The sequence below is a fragment of the Camelina sativa genome, chromosome 18 (genome assembly GCF_000633955.1).
Source record: "Camelina sativa cultivar DH55 chromosome 18, Cs, whole genome shotgun sequence".
Taxonomy (NCBI): Eukaryota; Viridiplantae; Streptophyta; class Magnoliopsida; order Brassicales; family Brassicaceae; genus Camelina; species Camelina sativa.
The window spans coordinates 19,413,251-19,427,477 of record NC_025702.1 but is presented as its reverse complement, the minus strand read 5'-3'; the positions used below and the strand labels follow the sequence as shown (position 1 = coordinate 19,427,477).

General features: G+C 39.2%; 3 protein-coding genes and 1 pseudogene across 3 annotated transcripts in view; 2 read left to right on the top strand and 2 right to left on the bottom strand.

Annotated features, from left to right (window-relative positions):
• Positions 69-5,251, bottom strand: LOC104762660 (annotated as a pseudogene).
• LOC104762659 (protein CPR-5) lies at positions 5,804-8,950 on the top strand. The gene is made up of 4 exons (XM_010485990.1): positions 5,804-6,299; positions 7,251-7,307; positions 7,414-7,449; positions 7,532-8,950. The coding sequence occupies exons 1-4, from the start codon at positions 5,904-5,906 to the stop codon at positions 8,759-8,761; spliced, it is 1,719 nt and encodes a 572-aa protein (XP_010484292.1). The 5' UTR covers positions 5,804-5,903; the 3' UTR covers positions 8,762-8,950.
• LOC104762657 (E3 ubiquitin-protein ligase CIP8) lies at positions 9,237-10,610 on the top strand. Its single transcript, XM_010485988.2, has one exon. It carries the CDS (start codon positions 9,364-9,366, stop codon positions 10,381-10,383), a length of 1,020 nt encoding a protein of 339 aa, XP_010484290.1. The 5' UTR covers positions 9,237-9,363; the 3' UTR covers positions 10,384-10,610.
• Positions 10,625-14,227, bottom strand: part of LOC104762658 (probable serine/threonine-protein kinase kinX) — a 4,797-nt gene continuing 1,194 nt past the window's right edge. Inside the window, exons 2-15 of the mRNA XM_019240437.1 lie at positions 13,601-14,198; positions 13,230-13,268; positions 13,076-13,129; positions 12,917-12,980; positions 12,694-12,752; positions 12,075-12,199; positions 11,899-11,958; positions 11,602-11,660; positions 11,394-11,470; positions 11,270-11,308; positions 11,140-11,202; positions 11,006-11,053; positions 10,796-10,927; positions 10,625-10,717 (exon numbers count right to left, since the gene is read on the bottom strand). Of these exons, the coding sequence (XP_019095982.1) occupies positions 10,670-10,717; positions 10,796-10,927; positions 11,006-11,053; positions 11,140-11,202; positions 11,270-11,308; positions 11,394-11,470; positions 11,602-11,660; positions 11,899-11,958; positions 12,075-12,199; positions 12,694-12,752; positions 12,917-12,980; positions 13,076-13,129; positions 13,230-13,268; positions 13,601-14,182 (1,449 nt within the window). The 5' untranslated portion in view covers positions 14,183-14,198 and the 3' untranslated portion in view covers positions 10,625-10,669. The remainder of the gene's footprint in view (positions 10,718-10,795; positions 10,928-11,005; positions 11,054-11,139; positions 11,203-11,269; positions 11,309-11,393; positions 11,471-11,601; positions 11,661-11,898; positions 11,959-12,074; positions 12,200-12,693; positions 12,753-12,916; positions 12,981-13,075; positions 13,130-13,229; positions 13,269-13,600; positions 14,199-14,227) is intronic.

The following is a 14,227-nucleotide window of genomic DNA, read 5'->3' as shown; positions in this document are numbered from 1 at the left end:
AAAAAAAAAAAAAAAAAAAAAAAAAAGGGTTGAGAATTTGAGTATGATATAATGTAACAATAAGAAGAGATGAGAAAATCAGAATATACCAACCAAGTTCTTAAGCTGTTCCAGTGATCAGTTTTTCGCGTTGATCGAACTTCTTAACCTTAATGATTCCAATTAAAACTTGGAGGCTGAAGAAAGCACATACTGTATATGCTAGAGTAGCAGGTGTCTGAGAACAGAAAGAAACAAGAACATTTGTGACAATGAGATATGTGACAAAAAGAACAAGATGGATTGGATTTGATGAGTGACAACTTACTTTTAAAGAATTCAGATACAAAATTGTTGCGAGGTTGACTAAGCTTCCTGCAGCAACAGCCTGTAGGGAAACACATTGGGTTAAAGAACAGATTGACGAGTTTTCATGTACAAGATGTAAAAAAAATGAAGAGAAGGGGAAGCTCTACTTACACTTCCTACTGTTTTTTGAACAGCTGCAACACGTTGAAATGCTCTCTCAGACTCTAGCGCGCGGACCCTAAGCTTCAAATCACCTTGCTCCTGTGGAAGCATAGAGGTGAAAAATAAACTCATTAGATCACGAAAAGAAAATCATGTAGATTGGGAGTTTTGTAGTGGGTGGATCTGTTTGTATCTTACAAGTCGTTCAATGACTACAGCTAGCTTTTCAACTCTATCAGCTTGTCTAAATAGATTGTAGAATGCTTGTGATTGCCTGTCCCATCTCTTTCTCAGGTCCTACATTAGTTAATATGATTGCATATGAGAATATAAAACTATGGACGATAAGATCATATCTGGAGTAAAAGATAAGACATGCTATTACCTTCACTACAACTTCTACACCAGCTTCCCGGAACCGTAGCAATTCCAAAGCATAGCTGGTGAAAAATAGGTTGAGTACTCTTCTGATTAACAAGAAGATATGAAATATAGTGTGTGCAGACTCACGGTTTTGCAATTTCCGTTATATCAAATCGTGGGTCAAGACCTTTGCCGATGCCATCCAATACTGCAGAGAGAAAGTAAACATTAGTATACTTTTTGAGTTTTAACACACACACAAAAAAAAACATGAAATGAATGGTCAAAACAAACTCAAATGACATTACAAACCTGAAAAGGCTCTAACAACAAATGTGAATGTGGCAGGGAACCGGAAAGGTTGATCAGCTGCAATGGCTAATAAATCTTCTCCGATTGCAGCTAACCGTTGCTTCTTTTTCTCTTGCTTTTCTTCCTTGCTTAGTGGCTTCTTGAACCCTAGCTCTTCTGCTGCTGCTAATTCTTCTTTCTCCTTTCTTTGTGCAGCAAGCCGCTCTTCAAAACTGTAACACAATCAGCTGATTGATATTATGCACACACTCTCATACATAGTTTAGAGAAACCAAACAAGAAACTAGGATTTAATAGGAAGCACGATCATACAAGACAAGGGTACAAGGATCCAGTAAATCACCTGTTGAGAAAAAATAGTGCTGTTCTTCTAACTGCCGTCAAATCTCCAGTTGGTACAAGCACACCCATTTGAACCATAGCGTCAAGTACCTGCCACAAGATTGTTTATTGATATACATATAATTACGTATGAGCTCAGGTCGTGCAAAGGAACATGGAGGTAGAAGATTGATAGTGAGAACACCTTAGAGACTTGACTATACCTTATCTGGGTCTTTCTCGTAGACACCATAGAATGCCTCCAATAAACCTTCTCTAATATTTGGGCTAATACTGCAAGAAACAATGAAAAAAAAGTTGTGCAGAACCATAAGTTTAACAAATATGATAAAGGAGATCACGCTTCTTCACCAAATTGAGATGAAGCAGTTTTTCACATAGTATACAATAACCCTGTTATAGCATAAATGTAGTACCTTCCCATCATTCCAAAGTCGTAAAATATCAGCCGCCCACCATTGACATCATCAACCGCAATATTCCCAGGGTGCTTCAGAAAGTTACATAAGCAAAATTAGAATGTAGTTNAACAACAAATGTGAATGTGGCAGGGAACCGGAAAGGTTGATCAGCTGCAATGGCTAATAAATCTTCTCCGATTGCAGCTAACCGTTGCTTCTTTTTCTCTTGCTTTTCTTCCTTGCTTAGTGGCTTCTTGAACCCTAGCTCTTCTGCTGCTGCTAATTCTTCTTTCTCCTTTCTTTGTGCAGCAAGCCGCTCTTCAAAACTGTAACACAATCAGCTGATTGATATTATGCACACACTCTCATACATAGTTTAGAGAAACCAAACAAGAAACTAGGATTTAATAGGAAGCACGATCATACAAGACAAGGGTACAAGGATCCAGTAAATCACCTGTTGAGAAAAAATAGTGCTGTTCTTCTAACTGCCGTCAAATCTCCAGTTGGTACAAGCACACCCATTTGAACCATAGCGTCAAGTACCTGCCACAAGATTGTTTATTGATATACATATAATTACGTATGAGCTCAGGTCGTGCAAAGGAACATGGAGGTAGAAGATTGATAGTGAGAACACCTTAGAGACTTGACTATACCTTATCTGGGTCTTTCTCGTAGACACCATAGAATGCCTCCAATAAACCTTCTCTAATATTTGGGCTAATACTGCAAGAAACAATGAAAAAAAAGTTGTGCAGAACCATAAGTTTAACAAATATGATAAAGGAGATCACGCTTCTTCACCAAATTGAGATGAAGCAGTTTTTCACATAGTATACAATAACCCTGTTATAGCATAAATGTAGTACCTTCCCATCATTCCAAAGTCGTAAAATATCAGCCGCCCACCATTGACATCATCAACCGCAATATTCCCAGGGTGCTTCAGAAAGTTACATAAGCAAAATTAGAATGTAGTTTTTTTTTAGTATTGGACACCAAATTAGAGATTATTAACACTAAGTGTTGAAAAAAAGATAGAGACTTACAGGGTCGGCGTGGAAGAATCCATGAGATAAGATTTGCTCCAGGTAAGATTCAACTGCATATCTCCCTAGCCTGCATTGTACCAAGTTATAAATCAACACCAACAAGACTACTTTACGCTTTTCAGAGAAATACCAATATAAGACAGGGAATAAGATGTACAAAAACACAAACCTTTTTCGATCAACACCTAACTGATCTAAGGCTTGTATCTTGTTAATCTTAATCCCAGGGACATACTCCATTGTCAGGACCTGCAAAGAACAGAATGTTACATATTGCACTCGAGGTCAAATCAAGGCTTCATATATGGTGAAACAATGGTGATAGGTAGTAATTACCTGAGGTGTAGTATATTCCCAGTAGATAGATGGAACTTTTACATACTCTAAGTCTTTGAAGTTATTAGCAAACAATTCCGAATTAGCCTGCTTCTTTTGTGTAATCAATTTCCTGAAAAATATAGCACATTGTTTCTACTACGCGAATTGGGGAAAAGAAAGGAATATATGATTGAGCTTCTGCTCTCAAAGGTCAATTAGCAACAAAAACAAACAAACTTATTCATAAGAAGCGATGAATCATTAAACTACATCACCATACCTGGTACAATACACTGGCACATTCATCATAGATTGCAACCCAATCTCTCTTTGCACCATCTGATTTTGGGTCCACCTTTTGAAGATACTCAGCAATCACCTATATATAAGCATAACAAATCTCAGCAGATCATCATAAAACAACTTTAGAAGAGCGCATAAGCAAATCATGAGACAAGGACAGTTGCAACATGGAACAGCTTTATATTAACTATGGTAGAGACGCACTAACCCTCAAGTTTTTAAGGTCAATATCAAAGAGATCCTTCAGACCGGGTCTCTGTACTTTAAGGACAACTTCTTGACCCTTAAGTCTTGCACGGTGAACTTGGCCTGTATTGATTTAGAATCAAAAAGTCAAAACCCATTATTATTATCATCATTTTATTGCAATTTGTATGAGAAGATTATCACAAAGACGTTACCAAGACTAGCTGCAGCAATAGGTTCATAATCAAAACGGTCGAAAATGTCCTCAACAGATCCTCCAAGCTCCTCTTCAACAATGGACAAAGCAGTAGCAGAAGGGAAAGGAGGAACTTGATCCTACAAAGCATAAGATTAAAACTTTTAAAAAATGCTACAAAGAAGATACCTCACAAAGCCACAAGTACCATTCATATTGAACAAGAAGAAGAAACCAAACCTGAAGTTCTGACAATTGATCAACATACTCTTGAGGAAGAATATCAACTCTAGTAGAAAACTGTTGGCCAATTTTAATAAACGTAGGACCTAATCTCAAAATGCTTTCTTTCAACCACTTAGCCAAAACCTTCCTTCTTAAAACCTTCTTCTCCTCAGTCATTCCCCCTAATATACATAATTTTTTTTCAAAGAATTAAGACAAATGAGAAAATGGTCCTAAATGTAAGCAAAACAAAAACAATGTAACAACCTTTGTAGGAGAACTTCTGATTGCTTAACCAAGTCCTGAAAATAAATTGTACAACAAATCCCCAAATCTCCAATGTTCTTTGTATAGTTGAGTAAGTCTTGAACCTGTTCCATCGTCCACCAGGTGCTACAGAAACCTGAAAACAAAAATTAACAGAATTTATACAAAAATTAAAAAAGAATACAACTTTAATGTGTAATTAACATACCTCAACTTGTTTCTGTGGAGTATTCTTAAACCAAGCATCCTCTTGACCAATATCTTCAACTCTCTTCTTCCTCACATCCTCTTTTCTCTTCTTCGAGACTTCCTCCGTTTCCACCGTTACGCTTCCGTTCACATACTTCACCAAACTACCGTAACCGTTTAAACGAGCGCTTCCGTTACTATCACCGTTGACAGATTTCCTCGCTGAGCCGTTACCGTTTAAACGAGCACTCCCGTTATAATCGCCGTTGATCACTGCATTCTCACCACGACGATCTTCAACCGCGACGGTATCGTCTTTTTTAGAAGCTCTGATCAATCTCGTACGAAACTGAAGGTTTCTGTAGCTTAACCGGTTTCTTGATAAGAAAATCCCAGGGAATGAAACGGAACGAGTGATTGTTGTAGATGATGAGTGTCTTGAGTTGAAATTGATGTTCGGTAGAAGCAGAGACGACGATGATGAAGAAGAAGAAGTCGCCATTGTTGATAAGTTTCGGAAGAGATCTCGAATCAAAAACCCTAATTTAACATTCCGTGGACGAAAAGAAGAGATTTTTGATGATGATGAAGAAGACTTGTTGGCACTTCGCAGTGAGAGAGGAAGGATTCGAGGTTCAGAATGAAGCAGCAGAGACAGGGAAGAGAAAAAATAATAATAATTAAAAAAGGGGTGGATATGAAAAGGACACGTGTCATGAGATGAGATGAGTCAAGAAGATGTTTGTGTGTTCTGATTGGTTGTGTTAAGACACGTCATCGTGTTATTTATCGGAGCCACACGGTTTTTTTTTTTACTTTTTTTTTTACATTGTTCATTTTTATTTCATTACCAAACTGATTTGGTTCGGTAATACATGTGCTGAACCGATCCCTATCATTGAACAGTGAACTTGTGTCCTTGTGTGTGTAATAATAATTTATCCTCTGTGTCTAGGTAGAGATATCAAATCGTCGCTAAGAACAGAGTAAACATATTATTACCTATTTAATTGACATTAACAATACATTGTATTGAAGAATTCATTGAACTTTAATGTCCTTAAACCAGCATAAATCAATTTTTTTATAATTTTTGGTCAAGTTTTTTTATCTATATATTAAGCTAATTAAACACACATACTTTAAAAAATTCAAAAGTCATATTCCCAAGAAAAAAAAAGTTGGGAAAATTCGAAAACTTTTCACTAATAAGACACGAAGCGGCGAAAGTCTTTGCAAGTTAAGTACTTTTTGTCAAAGTTGTAAAATTGACCCCAAAACTTATGTTCATAGCCTATGGAAGCCCTCCTCCTCCTCTCTTCTTCTTCGCCGGAACCCCAAAATCCCATCACCGATCCGGCGAATTCGAAATCAAATCATAAATCGGACGAAGAAGTCAAAGATGAGACGGTGATGATGAAGAAGAAGAAGAAGAAGACGAAGCAATCGGATTCGGAAAAGAGAAAGCTTAAGGGAAAGAAGAAAGAGATGAACAACGACGCAGCTTCTTCTTCCTCTTGTTCTATATCTTCTACCTCCAATTCCAATTCTACTCGAAGGGTTTCGAGGGTGGCTCATAGATTACGAAACCCTACGGTGCGTTTAGGCATGTCTCGACGAAGCGTTGGTGAACGACAAGCTGAAGCCTTGGCGTTTCCTCTGGGGATGTCATTTGCGGCTTTAGCTAATCTGGTTCGCTCAATTCTCTCTCTCTCTCTCTCTCTCTCTCTCTCTCTCTCTCTCTCTCTCTCTCTCTCTCTCTCTCTCTCTCTCTCTCTCTCTCTCTCTCTCTCTCTCTCTCTCTCTCTCTCTCTCTCTCTCTCTCTCTCTCTCTCTCTCTCTCTCTCTCTCTCTCTCTCTCTCTCTCTCTCTCTCTCTCTCTCTCTCTCTCTCTCTCTCTCTCTCTCTCTCTCTCTCTCTCTCTCTCTCTCTCTCTCTCTCTCTCTCTCTCTCTCTCTCTCTCTCTCTCTCTCTCTCTCTCTCTCTCTCTCTCTCTCTCTCTCTCTCTCTCTCTCTCTCTCTCTCTCTCTCTCTCTCTCTCTCTCTCTCTCTCTCTCTCTCTCTCTCTCTCTCTCTCTCTCTCTTTATTGCATCAGATAGCTGTTTTAATACGAAATTGGCTTTTGATTTGTCATTTTTTTCTTATGCGTTCTGTTCATATCTCTCTAGTTGACCAATGTTAGCGTGAAATTTAGGTTTTGATGTGCTTTAAAGTTTTAATCTTTAGGGAGTCTTATTAAAATACTAAGTCTTTCAATTTAGGTTTTGTTGATTCAAAACTGGAAACTGATGAGAGGATCTTCTGTTCAAATCTGAATTCAGAGACAACAGGATTTGAATCTGTATTACTTGAATTGAATTCACACCCTGAATCGAAGATAGGATCGATCTTCTCCTCAAAAATCTGAAGTTCTTCTTGAGGGTTTATAATCAAGCTTCAAATGTAGCAATTACTTGAATCTACTGTGGCACAGTCATATTGTCTTGTCTTAAAGCTTGAGCCTTTCTACAAGAATATGTAGCTCTGGTTGTGATCTCACCAAATTTTTCAACATGTCTTTTATATTGCTGGTTAGCTACTTTAGCCACAAAAGTCATTGACTTGCATTGTTCTGTAGTTTTTACTGTTTTCTTGTTCTCTAGGTTCTTCAAAGAAAGAATGCCGCGGGTCAGAATGTTTTTGTTGATGATCTTGCTATGGTAACTAACTACTACTAACTATGGATTTTCAAATGATTTCTTCTCGCTTTCTATTCAATCCTCATTTTGGTAGTGATCTACGAATTTCATTGATTATGCTCTGCAGATCTCTGCTAGAGCTGCCACAGAAACAGTAGCCAGTGTAAGATAAACACCCCTCCCCCCTATTTTTTCGCATTCTTGAATTTTTTTAGACTTTGTAATTCATAATGATGTGATTACAGGTTTATGGTTATAAGCTTGGTTCCTTTGCGACCACCTTTGAGAAATCATTCAACCATACACTAAGGATTCTTAAAGTGACAAATGAATCTGCAAATCCGCGTCAGTTAAACAATGATGATGTTGGGAGATGTAATTTAGACTGTTCTATTATAGACGAATACTCAGACACCGAGCTATCTGCAAAGGAAACTTCATCTTCTACGTCTGCCTATGAAGTGATACAAGGCAGTGCAATAGCAACCACTTCGATGAATGAGCTTGTCCTGCACGAAGCGTCTCGACAACTTTCTTGTCTCCCTCCTTCAAGTTCAGAAATGCCTTATACTGCAATGTTAAGGTTTATAGCGGAGAAACAACAAGAAGCAAACGACCTACAGAGAGAAGCGATTAGTCTTAAGATGATAGGACTAACCTATAAAGAGGTGGGTCTAGGATTAAAGCACGAATCAAACAATCTGCAGAAATCGCAGCTAGAGATGGATGTTTCGAAAGCTGCATTCAAGAAAGAGAAATTCAAAACCGAATTAGAAGAAACAAGAAAAGCAGAGATGGTCAGAAGAGTCATGGATTGGCTCGGTGTAAGTGTCTTCAGCATGTCGGTTTCTATGTTAACTGGGGCTTACAATTTTTCACTAAAGAGAATCGAAGACGCTACCGCAGCATGCGAGCCATCCGAGGAGACAAGTTCGACGTGGTGGGTTCCTAAACATGTTTCAACGTTAAACTCAGAGTTCAACACCATGATTTGCCGGATTCGAGTTTGGGTGCAGTTCGTTTTCGGTTTGATAATGCTCTTGGTCCTCGCATACTTCATAATGCAGCGGTCATCAGGTAGGACGCAAGCAATGCCGATTTCGTTTATCGTTATCGTCCTTGGTATTTTTTGCGGTCTACCGGTAAAGGTTTGTGTGGACACATTGGGTGGTGACGGCAAACTCTGGCTAATGTTTTGGGAAGTGTTTTGCCTCTTCCACTTGTTTGCAAATGTCTTCACATTGACTTTGTATGGTCTAATGTACGGACCTATAATAAACGTGACTCAAGTGACCAAGTCGAGCCGTTTTAAAACACTGTTTCCATATGGGGCGAGGCGCAGTGTCTTGTATGTGGTGTTTATATTTGTTCTTCCAGCCATCACTGGTCTTTTGCCATTTGCGACCTTTGGTGAATGGAGAGACCTGGCTATGGATAACTTTTTTGGTGGGTCAGCTTCTGATTCCAAGGTTTGAGACAGAGTCAACAAGTCTCCTTTTGTATTGTAACTTATTGTAACCATTTCGGATTTTTGGGTTGTTTCATCTTTTCTTTTTTTTTTGGGGGTTTTATGTTTGTCTTTTATTTATATGGGGTCCTGTTGAAAACAGTTGTATGGCTGGGTTTGTTACAAAGTTATATATTTGAGCTATTATTTGAATGTACACTCTCTTGTCAAAAGAAATAAAATCATGTTTTCTTTCTGTATGATAAGGACATAGAGGATTAGTAGGCCGCATTAGTCTAAACTAAGATTCTTTTGGTCTTAAACACTTACCTTTTAGAGTATTCAAAGCCAGGTAATTTGGATATCGAATTGGATATGATCAGTTAGTTTTTGACAGCAATTGTACTGTCTGATTAAATTGTAAGTATTATGATGTGATGAAATATATAAAAAAAAAGATTATAATATTGTGGGTGGGTCAAGTGGGTAATGAGTATGATGTCTTTGTGAGAATTAGATAATATACAGAGAGACCTCTTTTATTTTATTTTGTTTTCTCCAATCCACTTCATCGGCTTATCGGATCCGAATCCGGACCCGAAAGCCCGATAACCCGACGGGAATAACACGATGTCCGATGCTCCGTCGTCTTCCCCGGATGACACGGCTTCGTACTGGTGCTATCACTGCAACAAACGCGTCCTCGTCGAAACCTTAGATGACTTGGTCGTGTGCTGCGAATGTAACAAAGGTTTCGTCGAGTCAATTCAACCAGCGTACACATCGCCGGCGCCACTGCCACCGCAGCCACTTTCCCCAGATCTGACTGTAGAAGACTCGAGTATTGGCTCGCATTTCCTCCAGATGCTCCGCTTGTTAGCCCACGCGCCTTCGCAGCGCTCTCCACCACCACACCTTGATGTTTTATCTTACGATGATGATTTCTTCAGATTGGAGCTCAATCGTGGTAACGAAATCGACGATGACGAGGACGAAGATGAAGATGAACAAGAGGAGGAAGAGAATCTAACCGTCAACGAAGAAGGAGAAGAAGAAGAAGAAGAAGAAGAAGAAGAAGAAGAAGACGAAGAGGAAGAAGATGATCTGAGGAGGAGAAATCGTTTCCCTCTCACGACTACGCGATCGAGAACCGGTCGAAACAGAATTCTCGATTGGGCTGAGATTTTAATGGGAATTGAAGACAATTCCATTGAGTTCCGTATGGAATCAGATCGATATACAGGTAATCCGGCTGATTACATCGACGATGCAGCGGGATACGAAGCTTTGCTTCAGAACTTAGCAGAAGGCGACGGTGGTGGAAGGAGAGGCGCACCACCGGCTGCTAAATCGGCCATAGAAGCGTTGGATACTTTCGAGGTTAGTTCTTCCGAAGGAGAGATGGTCATGGTTTGTGCTGTGTGTAAAGATGGAATGGTGATGGGAGAAACTGGTAAGAAGCTACCATGTGGGCATTGTTACCACGGAGATTGTATTGTGCCATGGTTAGGAACAAGGAACTCTTGTCCTGTCTGTAGATTCCAGCTTGAAACTGATGATGCTGAGTATGAGGAAGAGAGGAAGAAAAGAACCTCTACTACCTTGACTGATTCTGCTGCTGCTTCTTCTTCTTCAGCTTCTCGTCTCTAAATGTGGAGGAAGGTCTACTCTCTATTTGTTGTCCCGTTCCTTATGTTGTTACTCTTTCTCTTTAGATTAAAAACTTATTTGCTTAGTCTGTCTCAAACACTGTTTGGTTGGTTGCGTCAAAAAGATTGAGAAAACAGAGAAACAAAAAAAAAATCCGGCTCTAAAAGACATTGTATCAGTGTGTTGTTGTATCTTTGGCCTAAACCATCCCAAAGTGGTTTCTTTGATTTTCAGTTGTTCATAATGTTTGCCGAAACAAAAAGCTTCCTGGGTTTTAGAGAAATGATTATAGGACTTCGTGAGCCTTCCCGAAGTACCTGTTTATGAGTGGGGACTGTACAAAGACGTTAAACATGTCAGATTTTGGCTAATATTCAAAGTTTCATTGACAACAAAAGTTGTATCTGTGTACCTTCTCAATTCCTGCAGCGTCCGGTGTGTCTGGTGAAGGCAATGGATAAAACTTGTACAACTTCATTTCTTGATAGGCTTTTTTGGTCTCTGCGCTCAGTCCTTTCTTTGCATTCTCTCGCGCTTGTTGTGCCTGCCAATTGTAGAATTAATTGTTAAGTATATATATTTACATGTGCGGCTCTGTTGCAGAAGGTATGGAACATAATACCTCTTCATAAGCTGTCTTAGCTTTGTCACTTTCCACTTTGACAAATTCCTGAATAATGAAATATATGGGTGAGTGATTTTAAAGAAAACCCTCAAATCAATTTGTCAAATCAGATCCAGCTCTAGCTTGCTTACCTCGAACTCATCTTTTTGTTCCGGGAGTAATGTCTCCTCCTTAATCAGATTGTCGGTGAATTCCTAAAATAAACTGAGATGAGGAAGTAATTCAAGTAAGTTGTAGTATTGGAAAAGTCAGATACTGCACCTCAATTTCGCTTTTCACCCAGTCATATTCGCATGCAACCTGCACAAAAGAGAAGTAAGTTTGATTCAATATGAAACTAACAAATTCTATTGTTGAACCATTAGGGAAGAGAAGAATAACTTACTGGTGGCTCAGAAGGGAACATTATTTGAACCACAGTGCTTTGCTCAGATTCATCTACCTTATATGGGTTGTCGATGTCTGCAAATCAAATTAAAACAGTAATATTTAGAGTTTGATGTCTAAGGGAAACATTTTTCAAGCAAATGAAGCCATGGTACTGAGAATCTATCACCAAAAATAACCAGCTAAGCATCAAAATATAAGCTCACAAGGAAGGCAGTAGTTGAATTTTTTAACACGATCATCCTTCAAATGTTTGAGAGCAGACCTGCAAAGGATATATACAAAGCTAGACTGAATACACCGAGGTAAGCACTCTAAGTTGCTGAATGTGAATATGAAAATAAGCGAAGAATGGAAAGTGTTGCATAACACTTTCTGATAAAGCTATCTGCTTCAAAACCATACGTAATGTAATTCTTACTTATTCAAATGAACAAATCACGTCTTCTATAACTTTCATGGTAACAAGACATTGAGAGAAAAGGATACCACATAATATTTACCTTCTCTGAGTACACCCCAAGATGTAAATTTGAAAGTTCATTCTATCAACTTGTCTATCCCTGCAGAAGAACAAAAGCAGATGATATTAGCAACAGCTCTCATAAACATCATAAGTAAGAGTAGTAACACACAAATGTGCAGATAATTATAGGTGGAACTCAGGATGTCTATATACCTTTTTTCAAGTGGGATGTACGGAACCCAAGCCATTTTCATATTTTTCATTGGAATGATTTCCCCAACCTCCCCTTGAACCGATGCAACTCCTATCTGATCAGAAGGGGGGATAGATGATTCAATCTGTAAATAGATAAGAAACAAAATGAATCATCAGGTATAGATAAACAATATGATCTTGGTTTCCCAAGGAACCTAAATAAACCAAATCACAATGCCGAGAATATTTTTCAAACACCAGAGACATGATATAAAATCAAAACCAAAGCTTACACAAACGACAGAAGGAACAAGGACATCCTTGGTTTCATCTTTGTAAGGGAGAGATTGAGCTGCAATGATAAGATAGAGGAAATCAAAAGGGGAAGAGAGAGATGCACGTTGCAGTACCAGATGGATTTTCAAGCAAAATCAGTCGAAACTGTCAGCCTAATCTAATAAACAGAAACAAGTAGTGCCAATTTAATCAGTGTAAGGAGGAAAAGAAATAAGTTACACTCAGTGCAGCCAAAAACATAGACTTTCTTCCCATAGAGCTTTCCACCTTCCTCTAGAGCTTCCTGTCATACAAAGCAAAGAGTACCACTTAAAGATACTAAATGAACCGTAANGCTTACACAAACGACAGAAGGAACAAGGACATCCTTGGTTTCATCTTTGTAAGGGAGAGATTGAGCTGCAATGATAAGATAGAGGAAATCAAAAGGGGAAGAGAGAGATGCACGTTGCAGTACCAGATGGATTTTCAAGCAAAATCAGTCGAAACTGTCAGCCTAATCTAATAAACAGAAACAAGTAGTGCCAATTTAATCAGTGTAAGGAGGAAAAGAAATAAGTTACACTCAGTGCAGCCAAAAACATAGACTTTCTTCCCATAGAGCTTTCCACCTTCCTCTAGAGCTTCCTGTCATACAAAGCAAAGAGTACCACTTAAAGAAACTAAATGAACCGTAGCTTATTAACAATGGGCGATGAAACAGTATGATAGAAGCCACTTACTTCAAGATTTGTAAAATCCCAGTTGAATTCATATAGTGACTCCAGCTGGTCCCACTGTATACAAAGCATAAGCCACAAAAACAAAAGTTTAATCCTGAAGATGAAAAAAGCTCCAAAGGGCAATGTTGCTGCCAAACTTCTTGAAACCAAATACCTCTGTTCCTACTGGGAATGCAGCCTTCCACAAATCCTCCTGTAATACACAACAAACATGAAAGTAATACATCAGAGCCAGAGGTATGGGAAAAAACCAAAAACAAGGTAACATCACACCTATCTTCTGGAAAATTTAGATCAAATGAGTGACACTACAACATTCTACCACAACCACATACTGTATGCGTCTTCTATACAACAAAGAGTAAGAAAACATCTCAGATCTATCTTCTTAAATCTTAATCGTTAAACCAGAGACACAAACCCTTTAACGTTTCTCATCATATCAAACTCAAAAATCTTAAAGCCAAATACGTGAAAAACAGTAAATCAAAACCAGAGGATGAGTCTCTAAAGGAAATAGCATACCAGATTACGCTTCTCCATGAAGTACTCAGGCTCATCTTCTTGCGCCTTGGTTGCTTTGGCTCGCTTGGCTCTCGGAGTCGTTTTCTTCTCCGGCTCCGTCTTTGAGCCTCTCTTACGCTTACCACGACGAAGCGGCGGCGGTTGGGAAGAAGAAGCACCTTTCGCCTTCTCCTTTTGCGTAGCGGAATCAGGTTTGGCTTCTTCTATCTCCTCATCCTGATCCTCTTTCGCTTCTTCTTCGTTATCTCCCTCCACCGCAGGCTTAGATTCAACCTTCGGCGCTTCCTCCTGCTGATCCTCTTTCGCCTCTTCTTCTTCGTTATCTCCCTCCTCCGCAGGCTCAGATTCAACCTTCGCCGCTTCTTCCTCCTGATTTTCTTTCGCCTCTTCTTTGTTATCTCCCTCCTTCTCAGGCTGCGGAGATTCCACCTTAGCTTCCGTTTCCTCTGCCTCCTCCTGAGTAGGCTGAGTCTCCTGCGTCGAGGTATCTACCACCGCATCAACGTTCTTACTCGCCGATGAAGTAGAACCAGCTTTACGGCCTCCTCGCGAACCTGCTTTCTTCTTCGCTCCCTTCTTCATTCTCGAGTGTAACTAACTAAAACCAAAACAAAATCCAAAAAAAAA

What these genes read in the sequence shown, in the direction of transcription:
- LOC104762657 (XM_010485988.2), top strand. Translation starts at nt 9,364, where the DNA reads ATGTCCGATGCTCCGTCGTCTTCCCCGGATGACACGGCTTCGTACTGG.
- LOC104762659 (XM_010485990.1), top strand. Translation starts at nt 5,904, where the DNA reads ATGGAAGCCCTCCTCCTCCTCTCTTCTTCTTCGCCGGAACCCCAAAAT. An exon ending in TTGCGGCTTTAGCTAATCTG is followed by an intron (nt 6,300 to 7,250) that starts GTTCGCTCAATT and finishes CTTGTTCTCTAG; the next exon opens with GTTCTTCAAAGAAAGAATGC. An exon ending in TTGTTGATGATCTTGCTATG is followed by an intron (nt 7,308 to 7,413) that starts GTAACTAACTAC and finishes TATGCTCTGCAG; the next exon opens with ATCTCTGCTAGAGCTGCCAC.